This window comes from Arachis ipaensis, chromosome B1 (assembly GCF_059453495.1).
Source record: "Arachis ipaensis isolate K30076 ecotype BB chromosome B1, ASM5945349v1, whole genome shotgun sequence".
Classification (NCBI taxonomy): Eukaryota; Viridiplantae; Streptophyta; class Magnoliopsida; order Fabales; family Fabaceae; genus Arachis; species Arachis ipaensis.
In genome coordinates this window covers 12,133,758-12,153,004 of record NC_142436.1, presented here as the reverse complement: position 1 = coordinate 12,153,004, position 19,247 = coordinate 12,133,758, and the positions used below count along the sequence as shown (strand labels likewise).

Below are 19,247 nucleotides of genomic sequence, written 5' to 3'. Positions count from 1 at the left end.
TTATAGCTCCTAAATGCTCTAATGCTCTAAAATACCCGCATCAGTATCCCAACATCCTGGACTACCTCATCCCCTTGGTATGCTGGTGTAGTTTCAATCTCAACTGCTACCGATGGATCTTTTTGTACCATTGCTTCAAACCACAATGATAAAGCTTCATAAGAAGCTTCCCAACCACCAAAAAGGTTCGCAATTGCCTTTTGCTTAGCGAGCCATGCTTTGCGGTAACTTGTCATATAATTGAATTTTGACTGCACTTCAGCAATCACAGATTTCACTTTCAAAGATGGATCAGCTTCAACCAATGGTTTTATTACCTCCGCAATCATGTCTGAATTTAGCTTGGCATGATCTTGAGAAATTCTAGTTCTGGTGCATGATCATCTTATAACCCAACAAAACTTTCTCTTAATAAGACTAGCACTAATAAGCCAGTCGCAACTTGTTCCGTATTGTACACACTTAGCATAAAAAGTGGTTGGCTCGGATTCACACACCCAATAATCCACTCTCCTGCGAATGGTATAATCTTTAATTGCTGTAATAACAGTCTCTCTAGAACTGAATTCCATGCCAACAACAAATTCACCGTCCGTAACAACAATAGGATCTACAACAATAACAACAAGAAATAATTCTAATTATTGCTTTATGATTCAATAATAATAATAATAATAATAATAATAATAATAATAATAATAATAATAATAATAAAGACTACTTACCTGAATTGACATACTCAGAAAACTCTGGTGTATTCATAGCGTCTAGATCCAAAGCGTGCATGAAAGAAGACTCTCCAGATGGATGTTGGTTCGCCAATGCATTTGCCACTTCTGCAACGTTAGACTCAACTATTATATCATCTTCACTCACTTCTTCAGTCGGACTAACAATATGGTAAGTGCCCTCAAATTCCTCTTCACTTTCAGTGTTATAAACTGTCCAGTCGATGTTAGCCTCCGATGAATCAACCTCAACTAATTCTTCAAACTCAACATACAACTCGATAACGGACCCTTATACCCGTGTTTGCTGGTAGATCGAAAACATTCCTTACATACTTGCTTCGTCAACCACATGCATTATTTGAAACTGAACGAAACCACCAAACACTAAAACATGCTGCCTATAAAGAATATTTACGACTCTCTTTTAGGGGTGTGCATGGCCCGGCCCGACCCGAAGACCCGGCCCGCCCCCGAACACTTTAGGGACTATTTTGGTGTGATTTCACCGAGTCTAGGGTCGGGTAAGGGTCTCAAAAATAGACCCGGTCATTATTTCGGGTCGGGTCCGGGCCATGGCTCGGGTCACTCGAAGTCGGCCCGGTGGCCGGTCATCATACACAATTAATATTTTGTGTTATTAGTGATGGATGATGGCTATTCTTATGTGAAATTTAAGTATTGTAAATCTTAATATTTTGTGTTATTAGTTATTATAAGACTATAAGTTAATGTTTTATGTTTAAAATGCATAAGATTTTAGACTAATGCATAATATTGTGTTATTTGTATTGATTTAAATATTTGGTGTTATTAGACAATATTAGTATTGATTATGGTTATGCTTTAATTTTAGAGAAGAGTTAGTTCTTGTTATATTTTTTCTAAGTGAATTTTACTATGTCAAATAATGGTTGGAGTTTTGGAAATTTGGATATTTTTATATGCTAGCTTATAAGAAGGTATCAAGGTAATGTAATGTTAACGGCCCGGTTTTCACCTGGTATAATCGTGACCCGAAAGTGTATAGGTTTCATCGAGTCTAGGGCCGGGTTCGGGTCTAATAAATAAGCCCGGTATATATTTCGGGTCGGGTCTGGGTCACATCAAACCCGGTTTCACCCGACCCATGCACATCCCTACTCTCTTTAATACTTGATTATCACCACATTGACAAAATATACTCTTAAATTCCTCATATGTTATTGCAAAAGGAATAACAATATCACGTGGATTCTCACATACAAAACTCACACCCTCAGATGTTTGGAAAAATATTTGACCATTATGATATATTTTCAAACTAATACCTCTTTCCATTTATATACTCTTACATCCTTAAGAAAACAAAACATTCTTACACTCAATCAACCTAATACCGTTCCTCCTTTTATAATACTTCAAATATAATTTTTTTATGTAGAAAATGACAATACGCAATCTATTGCCAATTTAATATTTAAGAACACAATACGCGTTCTGCGTATTGCTTTATAAATATTAAAAAATCGCCCTCTACATATTGTATTTATAAATTTTTAAAAACAAAATCTATCCCTGATAATTTGTCCTCTGCGATTTCCACTGCTGTTAGAATTTTGCAAAACACTCTCACTTCCAATATTGAAGCATTAAACCAAATGTTTTGCAATATCCAAAAAAATAGCCAATTTTATCCAATGTAAAATCTTTATTCACGATATTTTATTATAAAAATTTATTTTTAATAAAAAAATTTCACTTTTTAAATTAGATATAGAAGGAAGAATGGTATAGGACGCAATTATAGCATGTATGAGTGCTTTACATGGTGTCAGAAGCTAAAATCGAACCATCCAATTTGTAAGAGGTATAAAAATCGGATCCAATTTGTAAGAGGTATAAAAATCGGATCCAATTTGTATACATCCTACAATTTTAAAAAACGCAAAAAATTACAATATTAAGATATATGCCTAATCTCACTTCTTTATCTGAATTTTTTAGCCAAAAAATTTAGCACGTACACTAACCAAAAGTAACCCTTAATAGTAATTTCCCCTTAGATTTGAAATTGAAAGAAGACTACGACCGTACGTCATGACATATGGAGTCGTATACATGTATATCACTCTCTCTCTCTCATACAGTAAAAGTGTAAAAAAGGAATCTGTGTATCTGTATCTGTATCTGTATCCGTATCTGCAGTTTGCCTCTATTTTTCTCAGCTGGCAGGCAAGCTTCCTTCAATTCAATACAAACCTCCGCCCAGCACGCAACACAACTCCCACAAGAAACAAACAAACAATCTCTCTCTCTCTGAGTCTCTGAAACTCTGAGTAACTAAACCGCAACACTCCACATTCTCTCTCTCTCTCTCTCTCACACACACACACACACAAAAGCTGCCCCACCTTGAGCGTGTTGTTCCCAAATGGACAACATTATCCGCACCCAACGATGAAGTTCTCTGGCGACTCTAACCATCCACCGCTGCCATTTTTGGCGAGCATTGTTCCCAGCGGCGCCCGAAACCCCTGCCCTTCCTCGAATCTCCAACAGTCGCCGAGGACCTCCCGAAAACCTCCCGTGAGACGAAGCGGCGCTCCTAATGGCAGACGAAGCAGGCATGAAACTCTCCTCGAGACGAACGGCGCCGGAGCTGGCAGCGATCAGCTCCAGCAGGACGAGAAGCTGGTGAGTTACTTCGGTTGGAAGAGGGCGGCCGTGTCGGCGCGGAAGCTCGCCGCTGAGCTGTGGCGGCTACAGCTCCCGGAAGTTGGCGATCACGGAAGAAGCATCGCTGAGGATCGGTTGGGACTTCAGGTAAACCCTCCTTTTTTCTTTCAACGATGATTGATTTTTCTTTTTAATGTTTCTTTTTTTTTCTTTTGGGTAGAAAAAATGAAATATATTTTGAGGTCCATTACCTTTTTGGTGTTTCTTTGGTACTCTGCTTTTTAATTACCGTGTCAGGTTGAAATTTGAAGTTTCCATTCAGCAATGCGGTTCCTACTTTCTACCTTTTATTGTGTACTGTTTTGTAGGCCCACCTTGGTGATTCTATTGCTGCGTGATTTCAAAGTTTAAGAGTGTTACACATTTAAAATTTTTTCTTTCTTCCTTTCTCGATTTTATTTTTATTTTGATTTTCATGATTATGCCTATTCCATCTTGTGAATGTTGAGTAGAGAGTTTTGTATTAGGCTTTCAAGGGACTTTCTATGGTACACTTGGTTGTTGTTTGTTGCAATAAATGTTGCTACTCAATTAAAGTATAACCTGCAAACCACTAATGAAGAAAAAAAGAGACGGTGCTATAGTTATCCCTTATTTTCAAGAAGCAACTATAATTTCCAGCCATAAAGTGTTGCTTAGTTGACTTATGATTGACGTAACTCTTCTGAAAATTTATTATGGTTCTTTGTAATATACGAATAATTGGAGAAATAGGTTGAATAGAGTTTCCCTGTGGAGATAATGGAAGTCATAATATACTTATGTTAGATGTATTGATTTATGATACCAAAAATAGTTAAAATGACCATCAATTTGGAATGGAATTAGATCTTTTGATTGATCAGTTGTGAAATTATTTGCAATGGAATCTGGGAAGTTGCATGTTTCCACTTCTATCTAATTCTTGTACACTAGATTGTCATTTGGTATATTTCTATGCAACACATTCGTTGTTTCATTTTATTTAATTTATTTATTTTCGACCGGAAAGGATAGGCAAATAAGCCTAAGCCTAAGCCCCTGGGACTTGAAGTGGTAAATGGTATGGTTCCTCCCCGGGAGAGCTTCTTAGGTTCGAACCTTTGACCTTGTGGATAAAGCTCACCCAAGACTTAGCCCACTTGCAATAAGCTAACTCCCTCTGGGTTCTATGCAACACATTGCTTATGACATTAGAGAATTAGTATTTCTCAGTGGATCTTATTCTTATGTCATTCATGGTCATCAACTTCAGATCTTGTTAGTTCTTTTGGGGTATAAATTTGATATTTTTTTCACTTCCACTTTTAACTAGTACACACTTATCTACAGCATGGAATTGGACGTGCAAACCTCTATTTTCTCAGTCATCGAAATGGTGTGATGCATGGAGACTTGAAGAATCTGTCATTAAGTCCATATGCCATTTTGCGGACAAAGGATAGAAAACTCTGTGAGGTAACATTGCAACTATTAAGTATTAACAGCTCTGAAGGATTTAAGATTGTAGTAAAGGCCATATATTTGCATAAAGGCTTGAACATACTGCATTCCTTTTCAGCTCCACCATTCTCTCCAGTTTTCCAGCGCCGCAGCGGAGGGGATAACAAAATGGGATCCTGTTTGTATAGAAACATGGGACGAGGCACAATATATTTGCAACCAGGTGAAACTTCTTGACCAAAAGGAAAGTGCTGTATCTGCTCTTGAAGCTGAACTAGAGCAGGCTCGTGTGAGGATTCAGGAGCTTGAGACTGAGCGTCACTCCTCCAAAAAGAAAGTTGAGCATTTCTTGAAGAAAGTTAGCAAGGAAAAAGCCTTATGGCAAAGCAGAGAGCATGAGAAAATTCGTGCCTACATTGATGACATTAAAGCAGAGTTGAGTCAAGAAAGGAGAAGTCGTCAAAGGATTGAAATTGTGAATTCCAGGTTAGTTAGTGAGTTGGCTGATGCTAAGTTGTTAGCAAAGCGCTGCATGCAGGAGTATGAGAAGGAAAGGAAGGAGAAAGATTTGATCGAGGAAGTGTGTGATGAGCTTGCTAAGGAAATTGGAGAAGACAAGGCTGAAGTTGAAGTATTGAAGAGGGAAACTATGAAACTCAGGGAAGAAGTAGAGGAGGAGAAAAGGATGTTGCAGATGGCTGAAGTCTGGCGCGAAGAACGTGTTCAAATGAAGTTGATAGATGCAAAAGTTGCTGTTGATGCGAAGTACTCACAAATGAATGAACTTGTAGCAAATTTGGAAATCTTTCTTAAGTCAGTAAATGTTAACCAAAATGGAACGGATATTAGAGAAGCAAGTTCACTTAAAAATGCTGCAGCTTCCATGAACATTCAAGACATCAAAGGATTTTCCTATGAACCTCCCAATCAAAACAATTTATTTTCCATTTTCGAAGATCTGAACTCTGGTCAACCTAAGGAAAGGGAGATTGATCCATGTGTTATGCATTCTCCAGTGAGTCATGCCTCAAAGATTCTCGCAGCAAGTCCTGAACCCAATATGATAAGTAAGGTTAACTTTCCAAGGCGATTGGACGCATCGGTGCCTGAGATTGTTGATATGCAAGACGACGGAAGTGGATGGGAAATTGTGAGCCATGTTGAGGATCCAGGATCAATCTGTTCACCGGAAGGGAGTATCCCATCTATGACTAAGAATTATCGAGAGTGTAACATCTCAGAGAGGAGCGGGCTTGACTGTAAAGAGAATACCAGCGAAGAGTCCCCATTAACTGAAATTAGTGAAGTTTCTTCAGTATTAAGTAAGCAATCAAAGAAAGTATCATCCATAGCCAGGTTTTGGAGGTCTGGTCCGACTAATGCGGATAACTACAAGATAATCTCTGCAGAAGGAATAAATGGGAGTCTTTCAAATGGGAAGTTGTCTAATGGGAGCATCGCGTCTCCTGACTGGGGATCAGGTAAAGATGGTCTAAGTCCCCAGGATCCTCTGTGTCAATTGAGATCTCCTGACTCCGGGAATTCACATAATCAGGGTGCGGAGAAGAACAGTTTGAAAGCAAGACTTCTAGAGGCCAGGATGGAAAGCCAGAAGGTTAGGTTGCGCCATGTTCTTAAACAGAAGGTATAAAGCTGAACATAGAAAGGCTCAGAAGAGATTTGTCACCAACTTGACCCAACAATGAAGCAGTTTCATTTTGAATTGTGGAAGTTCAAATAGATTGCTTCTACAAAATCTGCTCAGAAGTGAAGAGCCAAACGTAAATGCACTTTTCCTTTTTCTGACTTTTGGCTAGGTTCAAGTTCTCCATTATCACTCATACTAAGTATAGAGCAGATTTCATTTTATTTCATTTTTTTATATATTATTTTTCTTGCCATGGCCTAGATCTTCATATTGTGAAATAGTCTGTTTGTAACGTTGGATCTTAGGAAAATTATGAGAGGCACGTTGCTTGTACTGTATAATTTGAGTCTGAGGAAAACATTCAGCGAAAGTAATAATCATAAATTATAGATAATAGCATGATCTTTTTTTCTTTCGCAATTTCATTTTTTTTGATAAAGGTGTGGCTTACATTTCGTCATGGATTATAGGGTATCACAAGCATGATGTCTGGTCTTGGGACAAAACTACGGGAGTGGATCTTTCAATTTTTTTTTCAATTGTTTGGCAAAGAGTACAAGGTGAAAGATTATACTTTAACAAATAATAAGCAAAAAAAAAAAAATAATAATAATAAAAGGATCCATTTTCGAAAACTACTTTAGAGGTGTTACATACTTGATCCTTGAAATATTGAGGGCTAACTACCTTCTTTTCCACTATTACGAAAGTTTAAATGCTTACAACCACATGGGAAGACAGACTATGCCCATGTCGATATAACAGCTTACAGTTTTATGAAATACATTTCCAAGAACAATTTTAACTCCAAAAAAAGGGAAGAATTTATCTATCTATTCTTATTATTTAAAAATTGATATATAAGTTCTTTTGTACTGTGTTTAAACCATATTTCTCTTTCTAAGGATGCTATATCAATAATTTTGCTTATTTGACAAAACTTAGAAATCAACCAATCATCTTTTAGTAAAAGATTTTGAAAAAATTAAAAAATACTTATCTATTATTATTCAATTAAAACTTAAAGTACTAATTAAATATAATAAATATATATTAAAAGTGTCATAGTAATAATTATAAAATTTTCAGTTACAAATATTGAAATTCTACAACATATACATATTAATACTATTACTACTACATTATTTGATTTACTTATGCATGTTACATAAGATTCTACTACTCTTTATTTCTTAATCAATCATACCAATTAGCGAAAACTCTTTCAAGTAATTTTAAATTTGTCATATTTTTTTACTAAATACATTCAAATATATCATGATTATAAAATTGATTCATAATTTTATATTTACATTTTTGGTATTTTTCATGCTCATTCATTTTTCTAGACCCAAGTAAGTTCAAATTTGACAGATCTCTTTAATAGGTATATTCAAATATATCATGATTATAAAACTAATTTATATTTTTGGTGTTTCTCATTTTCATTCATTTTAATTTTTTTTTAATTATTTGCAACTCAAAAAACACCATGAAAAAATAAACTATGACAACTAAAATAAAGGTAAAAATAGAAACAACAAATGAAGATATAATTTGTACAACTCTAAGTCTCTAATATAAAAGACTTATGTCTTTTTTAGAAAAATGAATTCAATTTTTTAAAATAATAAACTATATTTCAACTACCAGTATGCAAGTCTTTGTGAAGGAACAAATAAATCTATTCTTCCTGTTTTTCTTCTAGATCTTTCTTTTTTCTTTTGTCTATGTAATTATTTTGTGTTCAATTTCAATTTCATAAATTTTCGTATTTTATACTTTTTACAAAATTCTGCAACTTTTGTTTCATCTTCCTATTTTTCCTCTTATTTTTTTTCTATGTAGCAACTTCATAAATTTGTGTGTTTAGCTTCACAAATTTATACATTTTTTTATTTTTTAACAAAACTTTTCATTTTTCTGTTTTATTTATTTTTGTTTTTCCTCTTATCAATAAACACAGAATTTTGAAGAAAAACAACGTAAAAAATAACTCAGAAAATTTACATTTTCCCTCTTGTTTCTTTCTCTAGAAAAATAAAAAAATAAAAAATTAATAAAATGCAAAATAGAGAAAAAGAACAAGAAAGAAGCAAAAAGGAAAAAAAAAACGTAACAGAACAGCAGTAGAAGAAATGTGTAATTTATTTAAACCTATATTATTTTCATAATGAAAAAATTAGGGCTCCCAAACTATATAATTTATAAACAGGAAAAATGATTAATCAGTTTGAATTTTACAAGGTGATTTTTCTCTCCGGCATAAAATTCCAAATTCCAAAATATAATCAATTTGAATTTACACGTTGATTTTTCTCTCTGGCGTAAAATTCCACATTTGTGATATTCGATTTCGAATTTCTTTTTGAGAGTTGCACTAATTATCATTCTTATATGCAAAATAGTTGACAATAGCCATTATCCACGTTATCTATTCATCATTATTCAATTTATCTACAACATGGGTCCAAAACATATATTAGTGACTCCGGCACAAGATTTAGGTGAAACTTACAAAACAAATTAAACATTGAATTACACTCCCAATCAAGATTTAAGAAAATGCAAGCAGAAACTCGGCACATTCTTTGTCCATGACCATATATGGAGGAATATATGGAGGGCAACAACTGCTATGACAGAAGCTGCAGTGACACCAGAAGCTCAACAATGCAGAAATGTCTAGCAAAGATTTCTGAAGCAATACAAGGTTTCATGAGCAGAGATTCCTCAGTTCTTGTTTTCATATAGATATGACGAAAGTGATCACCCGTACCTCTGAAAAAGCTGCGCTCAGTTATCAAAGTTGTCGATTTTGATTGGAGTAATATCGTCAGCAACATTGAAGTTCCCAATCAATCGTGCAAAGAAGACCATTTGTTGTTCAAGTGTAAACTTGATGTTCTCAGCCTGCATACAATCCATTGCAGCATACAGTCACAGTTTTCTACATCAATTTCATTTCTATCAAGAAAAATAATTCTCAACATACCTTCCGGAAGCCATGTTGCTCTCCTTCATATTCAACAAGAGCAACAGGCACCCCTTTTTCCTTCAGTGCCTGGTAAATTTTCCGAGCTTGATCAGGAGGCACAACCTGCAAATGTGGCATCAGACTAGATCTCGAGATTATTTAAGTTACACATGGTAATATAATAATAAAAATAATTGCATTGTTACTAACCTTGTCCTCTAATCCTTGAAATAAAATTATGGGACAAGAAAATTGGTCAACATGGTTGATTGGGGATCTTTCAATCAACTCCTTTTCACCTCCTAAAATTAGTGAAGATATACAGATTAAAAACCAGAGGAAACAAATAAAACAAAGAAGTAACTGTTGAATAGTCATCAGTGACTTACCAACAAGCTTATCAATGTAATGGGATTCGAATTTATGAGTTTCTGCACTCAACAAGCTCAAATCGCCTACCTGTTAGAGAAACCAATTGCAAAAATAATTCTCTTCATCAATTGTTAGGTCAATATTTTAACTTACATTCTTAGTAGATCATACGATGTGTTAATCTTGATATTGGCCAAAATATTGAATTTAGAAAAAGTGACGTTTGTTTAAAATCTGTAAGATACTAAGATTAGATAAACTTGTCCCCAGAAGAAAACAAAACTATGAAGCATGGACACTAACTATGGCGGTGTGTCCGCAAGAGCAACCAAATGGAACATGGACACTTGTCAGAACCCCAATCAACAAACGTTCCACAAGGGTCAAGATTTTCTTTCAAGGTCGGATATGCACCAGACACAGCTATACACACAACTGAAATGCAATATATGCACACCTAAAAGCATGCGTGCACATTGTTTTTATTTTATTTTATTTTTTGTAGTTTCATCTCTAATGTTTGAAACCTCCATTTTTTTCTCCCAAAAGCTTTCAAATAGACTCAATGTTGTCCCTCTATTAAATCCGGAAAAAAAATACTTTGCACCCTTAGTAACGTGCAGTGAGAATGTAATTAGTTAGCAGTTATTGTTAACCTACCTATTGTCACTATGTTGGCCCATTATTAACCTACTTATTCATCAAGTAAACCCTAATATTTTTTTGGTGTCTAAGCAAATCCTAAGATCTTCTAACAGAAACGTTATTAGATTTTTCTTACCTCTATAATCACAGCATTAACATATTCATACATATTAAGAGAGGAAACTGAACACACATTAACGGTGTCATGTACTTCACTTATATTTATGGTGGGACAACATTGAGTTCATCTGACCAGAGTGCTAGAGACTAAAATAGTACTTGAACCATTTTTCCCCTTCTTTTTTCTGTTTCTTCGATGGCTCAACAAGAAGTAAAACCTCCAATTGAGGATAAACAAAAAGAAAGAGAAAAGGAAGGAAAAAGTTCAAAATATGATAAAAGGGTGGAAAAGGGTTGGGATGCCTTTTTCTTATAATATAAGGCTTTTGTTTTATTTTCATAAGCTGGAATTAGTTGCTTCTAAAGGAGGGGGAGGGGCACAAGAAAAGAAAAGAAAATCTCTTAAAAACTGTATCATTAAAATGTTTTTTAAGCTAAAAGAACAAGTAACTAATCCCTAAAGATTATCATAATCAATGGATATAAATTTAACCATGCATGACAAAAGTTAGATTGAAGTTTCAAAAGCACTCACACCATACAAAGAAGCCCCAGCTTTAAAAGTGTCTCTAAAAGCAAGTGCAGCTAAAGTGGTATAACCACCAGCTGAGCCTCCAGTTATACAAAGACGCTCCCCATCAACCTTTCCATTTGCCACCTAGATAAGAGATTATACAATCACTCTTTTAATAGATTCATCAACCACAAAGGTAAGGAAAAAGTATTATAAATACATAATAATTACCAAATATTTAGCACAACTACAACAGTCATTGACATCAACTATTCCCCACTGTCCCAAAAGCCGTTCTCTGTACTCCCTTCCATAACCTCTTCAAGAAATATTAGTCAGTTTACTTTCCTCCTTTCAACAACTGAAACGGACTATAACAGGCTATAATGAACACGAACTCGAATAGAAAATTATTTGCAATGAATATTTCATCGGATGGCCAGAAAATAAACTGGCCACCTGAACATCTATCGGGCTCAACTACAAAAAAAGAGAGAGATGAAAAAAGTATAATGTAATACAGGGAAATTAAGTGTAGCCAAAGTGAGAAGCATACCAGTGCTACCACCATAATTAACATCAGCAAATGCCCAACCTCTACTAGTCCAGTACTGAATGCTCAAATTTAAAAGTCCACGTGTTTCAGCAGTAGGTCCCCCTGAAATATTCAAATATAACATGCAAATATTTAACAAAGATTACCGTGGCTAAATGAATTAGAATACAGAAGAGAATGTAATGAATTTTTATACAAGACCAAGATTTACCGTGGCTCTTCAACAATAGAGGTGGCTTTTCTCCTTGATTAGCTTGATAAATAGGATTTGTTGGCGGATAAAAGTACGCATAAGCATTTTGACCAGGAACCTCAGTTGGGAATTCAATCAATTCTGGCTTACTGATATACGAACTATATTTTAAGCTATCAGGTGAGGAGGACCAAATAATATTGAAGTTGACTACTTTTGATTTATCATCATCTAAAGTCACCTGAAAAGCAAGGAACCAACCATCTCAGAGGGTGCATTGAAAAAAAGAATCTGATTTTTCTTTTCCTGTTTTATCTTTAAAAGAAAATGGGCTCGGCGATAAGAATGGGAAACACCTTGGCGATCGATGATGGATGAACTGCAGAAGCTCCCTCCAAATACAGGCATTCTTTACCAGAAGTCTACAATGGCAACTTGCACAACTTAGATTTTAGAGTTAACTATGAAGCAATTTATCTGGATCCACCAAAAAACAAAAGGGAAAAGAGAAAAAGTGAAACTAATTTCAAAAATTACAATGTTATCCAAATCAGTGAAAGGAATATCAAGCGGAGTAAGTGTTGAGCTCTGCACATCATGAATAATTCCAAGATATGACTTCCCCTGCTGCCTGAAAATACAATCAAAACAGAATGAGTGGATAAAGGTAAAAATGGAAATGAGTGAATCAACAGAGTTAAACTAACCTGTAACTGCAAACAATTGAGTTTCTCTGTTTACCACTTTGAACAAATACATATGAGTTCATACCAAAAATCCACAATGGCCTTGCAAACTCAGCATCCAAAAAATTAACAGGCTCAACCTTATTCTCAGATTCAATCTGTAACCAACTCATTAGTTAGAAAAGAACTATAAAAAGTGAAGTAATCAATTCTTTCAATGACCTGTGCATGCCATCAATTTATCTTTGACAATCATTCTGTTGCACAAAAGCACGGCAGAAAGGAAAAAGCCCAAATATGATAATACAGAGCCACAGAGTAGTGTCAACATATATAATTTTTATAATCGAAAAAAAGGAGATATTAAACATAACAAAGGTGGAAAGATATTAGAAATTAAAACTGATTTCTGGAGACAAGTCATACGAAGATCAAATATAAGATTTTGCCAGCTCTTAATATTATTCATAGTAGCATATTGACACTACAAAATCTTAATTTGGTAAAATCAATACTGCACTCATCATTCAGAATATAAATAGAAAAGTACAAAAATCTTTGGAACTCTATTTGTTGAAACAAGCTCAAAGCAGAAAGGCACTAAGTTGGCTATGGAACTTCCATGTTAAAATTTAAAGCTGCTGAATGAACTGTTTACAAGTGATACAATATTAGACACACATTGAAAGAACAAGCACCAAACAAGAAAATTCAAATTGAGAAAACACTATGTCAGCTTTGAAACCTTCTTGTCAAAAACATTTGAAGCTGTTAATGTAATAAAATATAATTTTGTACCCACCGACATATATGTGCATATATCCTTCCACAATAATTTAAAATCAAGCAGAATATGGAGCAATATAGAAGCCAAAAGTTAATATAAGTTATCATACACTAGAAATGGGTAGCAGCAATAATAAGATAATGAAAATTACCCATCTATGGATATTCCAGAAACCATTTTTCCTATCTGTGATGAAAAAAAGCTCACCTGCATATTAACATATGCAAAGAATAACTAGTTTGAAGAGGCACCTAAAGGTTATAACTAATGTTCCTGTTAGATTCAGAAATAAACTTTGAATCAGCACCAAGTACAACAGAACCCGGCAAGAAACAATATCACTCAAAGCATGGGAGTTCCAGTATATTGTAAAAGTTCCACATCATTAAATATTAAATAACCTAGAGCAATAAGAATCATGCGTCAATGTCTAATGAAATCATAACTTGATGATATTAAGAAAATGCCTTCTTTAGCCAACAAAACTACATGCTTGATAACTATAGCCAAGTTTTTTTAGTTTATAAAATGTAAAGTTCTTTTTCAGGATTAAAGAAGATGCCAAATTTACATACCATCAGGGGACCACTTAGGCTCAGTTGGAGATTCCACAAGTGAAGGATCACCCCCAGCAACACAGACGCGCTTGTGGATCTCTCTGTATGGAACATTAAGATAATTAAACTCCAAGTTGAAAAATAACATATACAAATATCCCAAATCAGTAACTCCAACTATCATCAGTACTTGAAAGCCAGATCCAATACACAAAATAAGAGCATAAATGGATAGTTAAAAAGGAAAAATCTTCTAGAGGGACTAAAATTTTTTTGTAAGCCTGTATCTAAACAATGAATCAACGTAAGGAACAGTATACCAATACATTTGAAGTGTAATAGTTGGGATTTGAAAAGTGGATAGAAATTCATTCATCACCTTTATTTATAATACCATCAAGTACCAGCTGTTTGAACTTGTAACAAATATGGAAAAAACCAAAAAACACAACAAAAGAACGCTTCCTAATCACCTAAATGGGAGAACCACGTGGTAGGAAAGCTTCTTTAATTTACAGCTAAAAATGAAGTGTTCAGCTCACCCATTTTCTGAAATATAGCCAACCCAAAGTTCTGCTCTATCCCATGGCATGTTGGGGTGACTCCACTGGATCCATGCTATCCTTTCACTTTTAGAATCTAGACGTGGGAAAGCATAAAAGTCACTCCCGCCAACTAGAACTTGTGGTTCTGAATATTGCACAATCCAGTCAGATGTAATTGCAATGTTTGAAAATCTTTGAAAAGCAAAAATGGAAGTATGAAACAACCTCTCCCGAGATTGAACTCACAACTAAGAAGAGAATTATTACCCTGAACATCATTGCTGCCAAGTGCTATAGACACAATTGTCGTAGGAGGATTAAGACTACTCTCCCGTCGATCTACCATCATGATATACAATTATGATTGAGTAAATAAATGATTTAACAGGTAAAAACACTATGGGGTGGGTCTTTCTAACTTAAATGTTGAAAACAAACAGCTCTGGGACAGCTTACCTTCCCTTACAGCGATAAAACGGTTGAAGCGTGAATCCAATATTCCATCAGCATAACTTACTACAGGTCCACCATAGTCCGGAGTGATAGGTGCAGGAGGCACACCTGCTATGCCAAAAACCACAAAATACCAGCATTAAAGAAGAAAACTCTAATGCTGCATCAGTCACACGAATGTCTAACAGTAAAAACGAACGAAAATTCCATATTGATACCAATCCATCCATTCAATTCAAAGAAAATCCCAACTAAAGACTGATCTTGAAGATGAAACCAACAGGAATAAAACTGTAAAACCAGAAATCATGCCAAAAGGAGCACATAACACAACTCAAACAAAAATATCATTTCATGTCAAATTGTCAATAGTACAGCCTAATAGTAGAGACAATTGAGGATTAATCAATAGTCAATAGTCAATACTCACCCAAGGAATTGAGGGATTGCTTGTATAACCTCTGATCCTTGTAATTTGCGAAAAAGACTACATCCCCCGATACCGTGAAAGCACCACCTCCATACTCTTGGGCCAGTGTCCTCACTCCAAACTCCTTTGGAATAACATCTACAGGGTCACCTCCCGGAGTCTCCGGCTCAAGAACAAGAACACCCCGTCTGAAACACATTGAGTAGCTCAAAAGACTTTAAACAATAAACCAAAATAAATTTGCAAAATCCAAAATCTTTCTAACTTTGACCCTTCCATAATAATGCCACTTTTGGAAGGAACGAACACAAGTTATTGTTAAGGGTTCGCACTATTTGAACCTCTCATAAGACTAATCTCGCCGAACAACATGAAAGTGTTTTTTTCCTTTTCTCTCCTTTTAATCTTAACTACGATTTTCATTTCTAACAAGAAAAGAGGTAATAATCGAAGAGAGAGAGTTAAGACTTAAGACCCTACCCTCCTTCGGTGGGACGCGATTCGAGCCAAATGAGGCGACCATGTTCATCGACGGCGGTTCCCCCGAGCCTCTTGGAGGCGCCGGAGACGACATCGGCGGTGATTGGTGACTTCCAAGAACCGTAGGGAGCGGTTACTGTGTTGGAGTAAGAGGCGGCAGTTGAAGTCGCCATTCCCCTGCAACAGAAGGAGAGGCGGCGGTTGTGGTGTATTCGATTATGAAGAAAAGTGGTTTTGGCAGAGAGAGAAGGCAAAAGGAGGTAGTTGAGAGTGTGTGTGTGAGTGAAGAGGGACTTGGAAGATGAAGAAAAACGGGTGAGAGTGAGAGTGAGAGTGAGAACACCAGTGCCTAACGTGGCCATTGACCATGTAATGTTTTTGTTTTACTTTTTAACTTGCATTGAGTACCAGTTCCGAAGCTATGTTCCAGGGAGGAAACCTGCTACGTACATTTGTGTCCATTTCATTCGCTAGATTGCATTTTAAGTGATCTCTGAAATTAATAATTACTTAACTTTGTGAATAAATGATCATTTGTACTCATGACAGATGAAAATGTTGGCATTTGTATTCATGATAGTCTGAAACTAAAGTTATACTATGATAGATGTCTTCCGTGTGATAAAAGTGTCCTGACTTGGATCTGAGCTTGGTTAGTGGAAATTCGATCCTACGTGGCACTCCCTACCTTATCTTCAACCCCTCTCTCTCTTACTCACTCTCTCTCTCTTCAACCCCACTCTGGCTCCTTCTTTCTCAACACTCGCTCCCTCACCTTCCTCGTCGTCATCAATGGCACAAAATGATAACACCAATACACCAGTAACCAACAACACCAGTACATAAAGTGGCACCACTCTTCTCACTGCTAAATACTAACCTTCTGAAACTTCAACCCTCTTGCATTGTTTTTTCAAACTTCCATATGGGTTGCTGCATCAGCAAATCCCAGGCCCAAAACCAAAATCCATATCACCAAAATAATCAAACCCCCCAACAATACCTTACACCATCTCTCCCCAACTCAAACCTTAACCAACAAATACCACAGCGGCAACCACCACCAGTGTTAGAGGAAGAATCTGTGAAAGAGGTCCTATCAGAAACATCTATTGCCAAACGAAATCAAGTTCCAATTTTGAAGCCAGAATCGGACACCCTTCTACCTCCTCTTCAAAACCCTGATGACAAAATCGAATCAAAGAACCCACATCCCATTTCCAATCCCATTATCATCAACAAAAAAGAAGGTGAAGTCTCAGAGGTAGTGTCTCAGCTCTCAGAAGAACCATGCAGCATTAGCGGAAGCTTCTCCACTGCTACCACAGTTATGGAGAAGAGAGAAGAAGAAGTAACCAGCAAAAAAAGCATCAGGGAGGGAACAACAACAATGATGAAGAATCATAAGTGGAACAGCAATAGATCCCCGTCGAGGAAGCGCCCTCACGGCGAAGTTCTGGAATTGGTTCGACTCGGAGAGCTGGTACCCACTTGGACGCATCATCGGCGGAATCCTCTATGTTTTTAATTTTTTCTATTTACAAGACTCAAAATTTTAAAGTAATTTAAGAAGAAATCAATGCAGTTATTTTGGTAATTGTTATCCTATTTAAATTTATCTTTGATTACCTTTGTTATCTTGTTCTTTAAAATATCGCATGTTTAGAATCAAACTTGTTATTTCACATTCAAATGGTAGTAATTTATTTCTTTTACATAATCTGAATACGTTGTAAATTATTAAGAAATATTGTTCTGACTTATTCACTTTTGAATAAATATACGGGTCAAAATTTTGAGTTTGTGGCTCTTTGGTGCACGAATCCCCACACTTCGTACAACTGTACCAGCAAGTGCACTGGGTCGTCCAAGTAATACCTAAGCGAGTCAGGGTCGATCTTACGAGGATTGTGGTTTGAAGCAAGCTATGATTATCTTGTAGATCTTAGTCAGGAATATAGAAAGGTAGGTGGTTTGATTAATTGCATAAAAGAAAATAAGGAGATCTAAACTAGGTTGACCTGTTTATAATGATAAGAAGATGGTTAAGGCTTGGAGATGCTTTGTCCTTCTGGATTAACTCTAGTCTTACTGTCCTCTTCAATTGTGAATGATTTTTTCTATGGCAGGCTGTATGTGATCAACGACGTACGGTCGCGGTCGCCAACCTCCTCCAGATCTGAATCCCAGGGTTAGTGTGGATATATTCTGATTGAGGGTAAAGCTCCTGCAGTCCATTCTCCTTAATGATCCTACTCAAAACGCCACAGACAAGGTCGGATCTTCCGGATCAGAGAATGCTGCGCCTTTGGGTTCTAGCCTCTACCACAGAGACCCTAATCTCCCCATACCTCGGCTGAACTGGTGTCTCGAGAAGTCCCCAACGAAGTCGTGGATTAGTCATCTAAGATATGTATAATCAAGCTGGTGGTTCAATGCTTTCCAGTTACGTATTCACACGAACCCAAGAAGAACACGGGTGGTTGTCAGGCACGTGGTCTTAGTATGAAGAACGAAGATGATTGTCACGGGTCATCCCATTCATCAAGTTGAAGAACGAAGATACATCTTAGAATTGAATCAAACACGAATTGAAGAGAAATAGTAATACTTTTATTAATCCATAAAACTCAGCAAGCCTCCTTCCCTCAACCTAGGAGGTTTAGAAACTCATACTGATAGAGAATATAATATGAAAAATGAAATATGGCAGATCTCCCTTTGAAGATCGTGTAAAAGTTCTTTAAATACTAGGCTAATGACTAAGGATTACATAAGAAAGGGTAAAACAATCTTTTAGTGCTAAAATCTACTTCTAGGGCCCACTTGATGAGTGTTTGGGCTGAGTTTTTGCTGAGATCCATGTGTTAGGAGGCCTCTAGGACATTGAACACTGGCTAGGGGATTCTCTTTGGGCGTTTGGATGCTGGTCTCCTCCTTTGGGCGCTGGACACTTGGACTGGGGCAGGAGGTTGGCGTTAGACGCCAGTTTTAGGCCTTCAACTCTGAAGCAAAGTATGAACTATTATACATTGCTGGAAAGCTCTGGAAGTCAGCTTTCCACAGTCGTTGAGAACGCTCCATTTAGACTTCTGTAGCTTTAGAAAAGCTCTTTTGAGTGCAAGGAGGTCAGATCCGGACATCATCTACAGTGCTTTCTCTGCCTCTGAATTAGACTTTTGCTCCAACTCCTCAATTTCAGCCAGAAAATATCTGAAATTGCACAAAAACACACAAACTCAAAGTAGAATCCAAAAATGTGAAAATTTCACTAAAACTTATGAAAACTTAATAAAACTCAGACAAAACATGCTAAAAACTATATGAAAATGATACCAAAAAGCGTATAAAATATCCGCTCATCACTCCTTGTTACACAAAAAATCATGATCTAACATTGAAAATGACTTTTTTCT

The 19,247-nt window shown here is 36.1% G+C and overlaps 3 protein-coding genes across 4 annotated transcripts; 2 read left to right on the top strand and 1 right to left on the bottom strand.

The window, feature by feature from the left end:
• Positions 1-2,850: 2,850 nt before the first annotated feature.
• Positions 2,851-6,910, top strand: LOC107625097 (uncharacterized). The gene is made up of 3 exons (XM_016327672.3): positions 2,851-3,533; positions 4,758-4,883; positions 4,987-6,910. The coding sequence occupies exons 1-3, from the start codon at positions 3,168-3,170 to the stop codon at positions 6,517-6,519; spliced, it is 2,025 nt and encodes a 674-aa protein (XP_016183158.2). The 5' UTR covers positions 2,851-3,167; the 3' UTR covers positions 6,520-6,910.
• Positions 6,911-8,877: 1,967 nt separating this feature from the next.
• On the bottom strand, positions 8,878-16,291 carry LOC107625076 (peptidase uncH). Of its 2 annotated transcripts, none has more exons than XM_016327650.3 (19): positions 15,832-16,291; positions 15,352-15,539; positions 14,925-15,029; positions 14,736-14,807; positions 14,466-14,613; positions 13,942-14,024; positions 13,518-13,573; positions 12,601-12,737; positions 12,431-12,524; positions 12,250-12,315; positions 11,912-12,134; positions 11,701-11,802; positions 11,376-11,461; positions 11,166-11,288; positions 9,883-9,952; positions 9,704-9,795; positions 9,512-9,616; positions 9,296-9,429; positions 8,878-9,214 (listed from the first exon to the last, which is right to left on the bottom strand). In XM_016327650.3, exons 1-18 carry the CDS (start codon positions 16,191-16,193, stop codon positions 9,313-9,315), a joined length of 2,229 nt encoding a protein of 742 aa, XP_016183136.1. In that variant the 5' UTR covers positions 16,194-16,291; the 3' UTR covers positions 8,878-9,214; positions 9,296-9,312. The 2 variants fall into 2 exon arrangements, with proteins under 2 accessions (XP_016183136.1, XP_088357146.1); XM_088501020.1 differs by having other exon boundaries at positions 14,925-15,032; positions 15,832-16,238.
• A 465-nt stretch (positions 16,292-16,756) lies between these two features.
• Positions 16,757-18,014, top strand: LOC148575731 (uncharacterized). Its single transcript, XM_088502523.1, has 2 exons — positions 16,757-17,314; positions 17,961-18,014. Exons 1-2 carry the CDS (start codon positions 16,757-16,759, stop codon positions 18,012-18,014), a joined length of 612 nt encoding a protein of 203 aa, XP_088358649.1.
• Positions 18,015-19,247: the final 1,233 nt, after the last annotated feature.

Coding starts and splice junctions, on each gene's coding strand:
- LOC107625097 (XM_016327672.3), top strand. CDS start 3,168: ATGAAGTTCTCTGGCGACTCTAACCATCCACCGCTGCCATTTTTGGCG. Junction 3,534..4,757: donor AGGATCGGTTGGGACTTCAG/GTAAACCCTCCT, acceptor ACTTATCTACAG/CATGGAATTGGACGTGCAAA. Junction 4,884..4,986: donor AGGATAGAAAACTCTGTGAG/GTAACATTGCAA, acceptor ATTCCTTTTCAG/CTCCACCATTCTCTCCAGTT.
- LOC107625076 (XM_088501020.1), bottom strand. CDS start 16,193: ATGGCCACGTTAGGCACTGGTGTTCTCACTCTCACTCTCACTCTCACC. Junction 12,135..12,249: donor ATCCATCATCGATCGCCAAG/GTGTTTCCCATT, acceptor CTTGCTTTTCAG/GTGACTTTAGATGATGATAA. Junction 9,796..9,882: donor TTACATTGATAAGCTTGTTG/GTAAGTCACTGA, acceptor CACTAATTTTAG/GAGGTGAAAAGGAGTTGATT.
- LOC148575731 (XM_088502523.1), top strand. CDS start 16,757: ATGGGTTGCTGCATCAGCAAATCCCAGGCCCAAAACCAAAATCCATAT. Junction 17,315..17,960: donor TGGTTCGACTCGGAGAGCTG/GTACCCACTTGG, acceptor TTTCTATGGCAG/GCTGTATGTGATCAACGACG.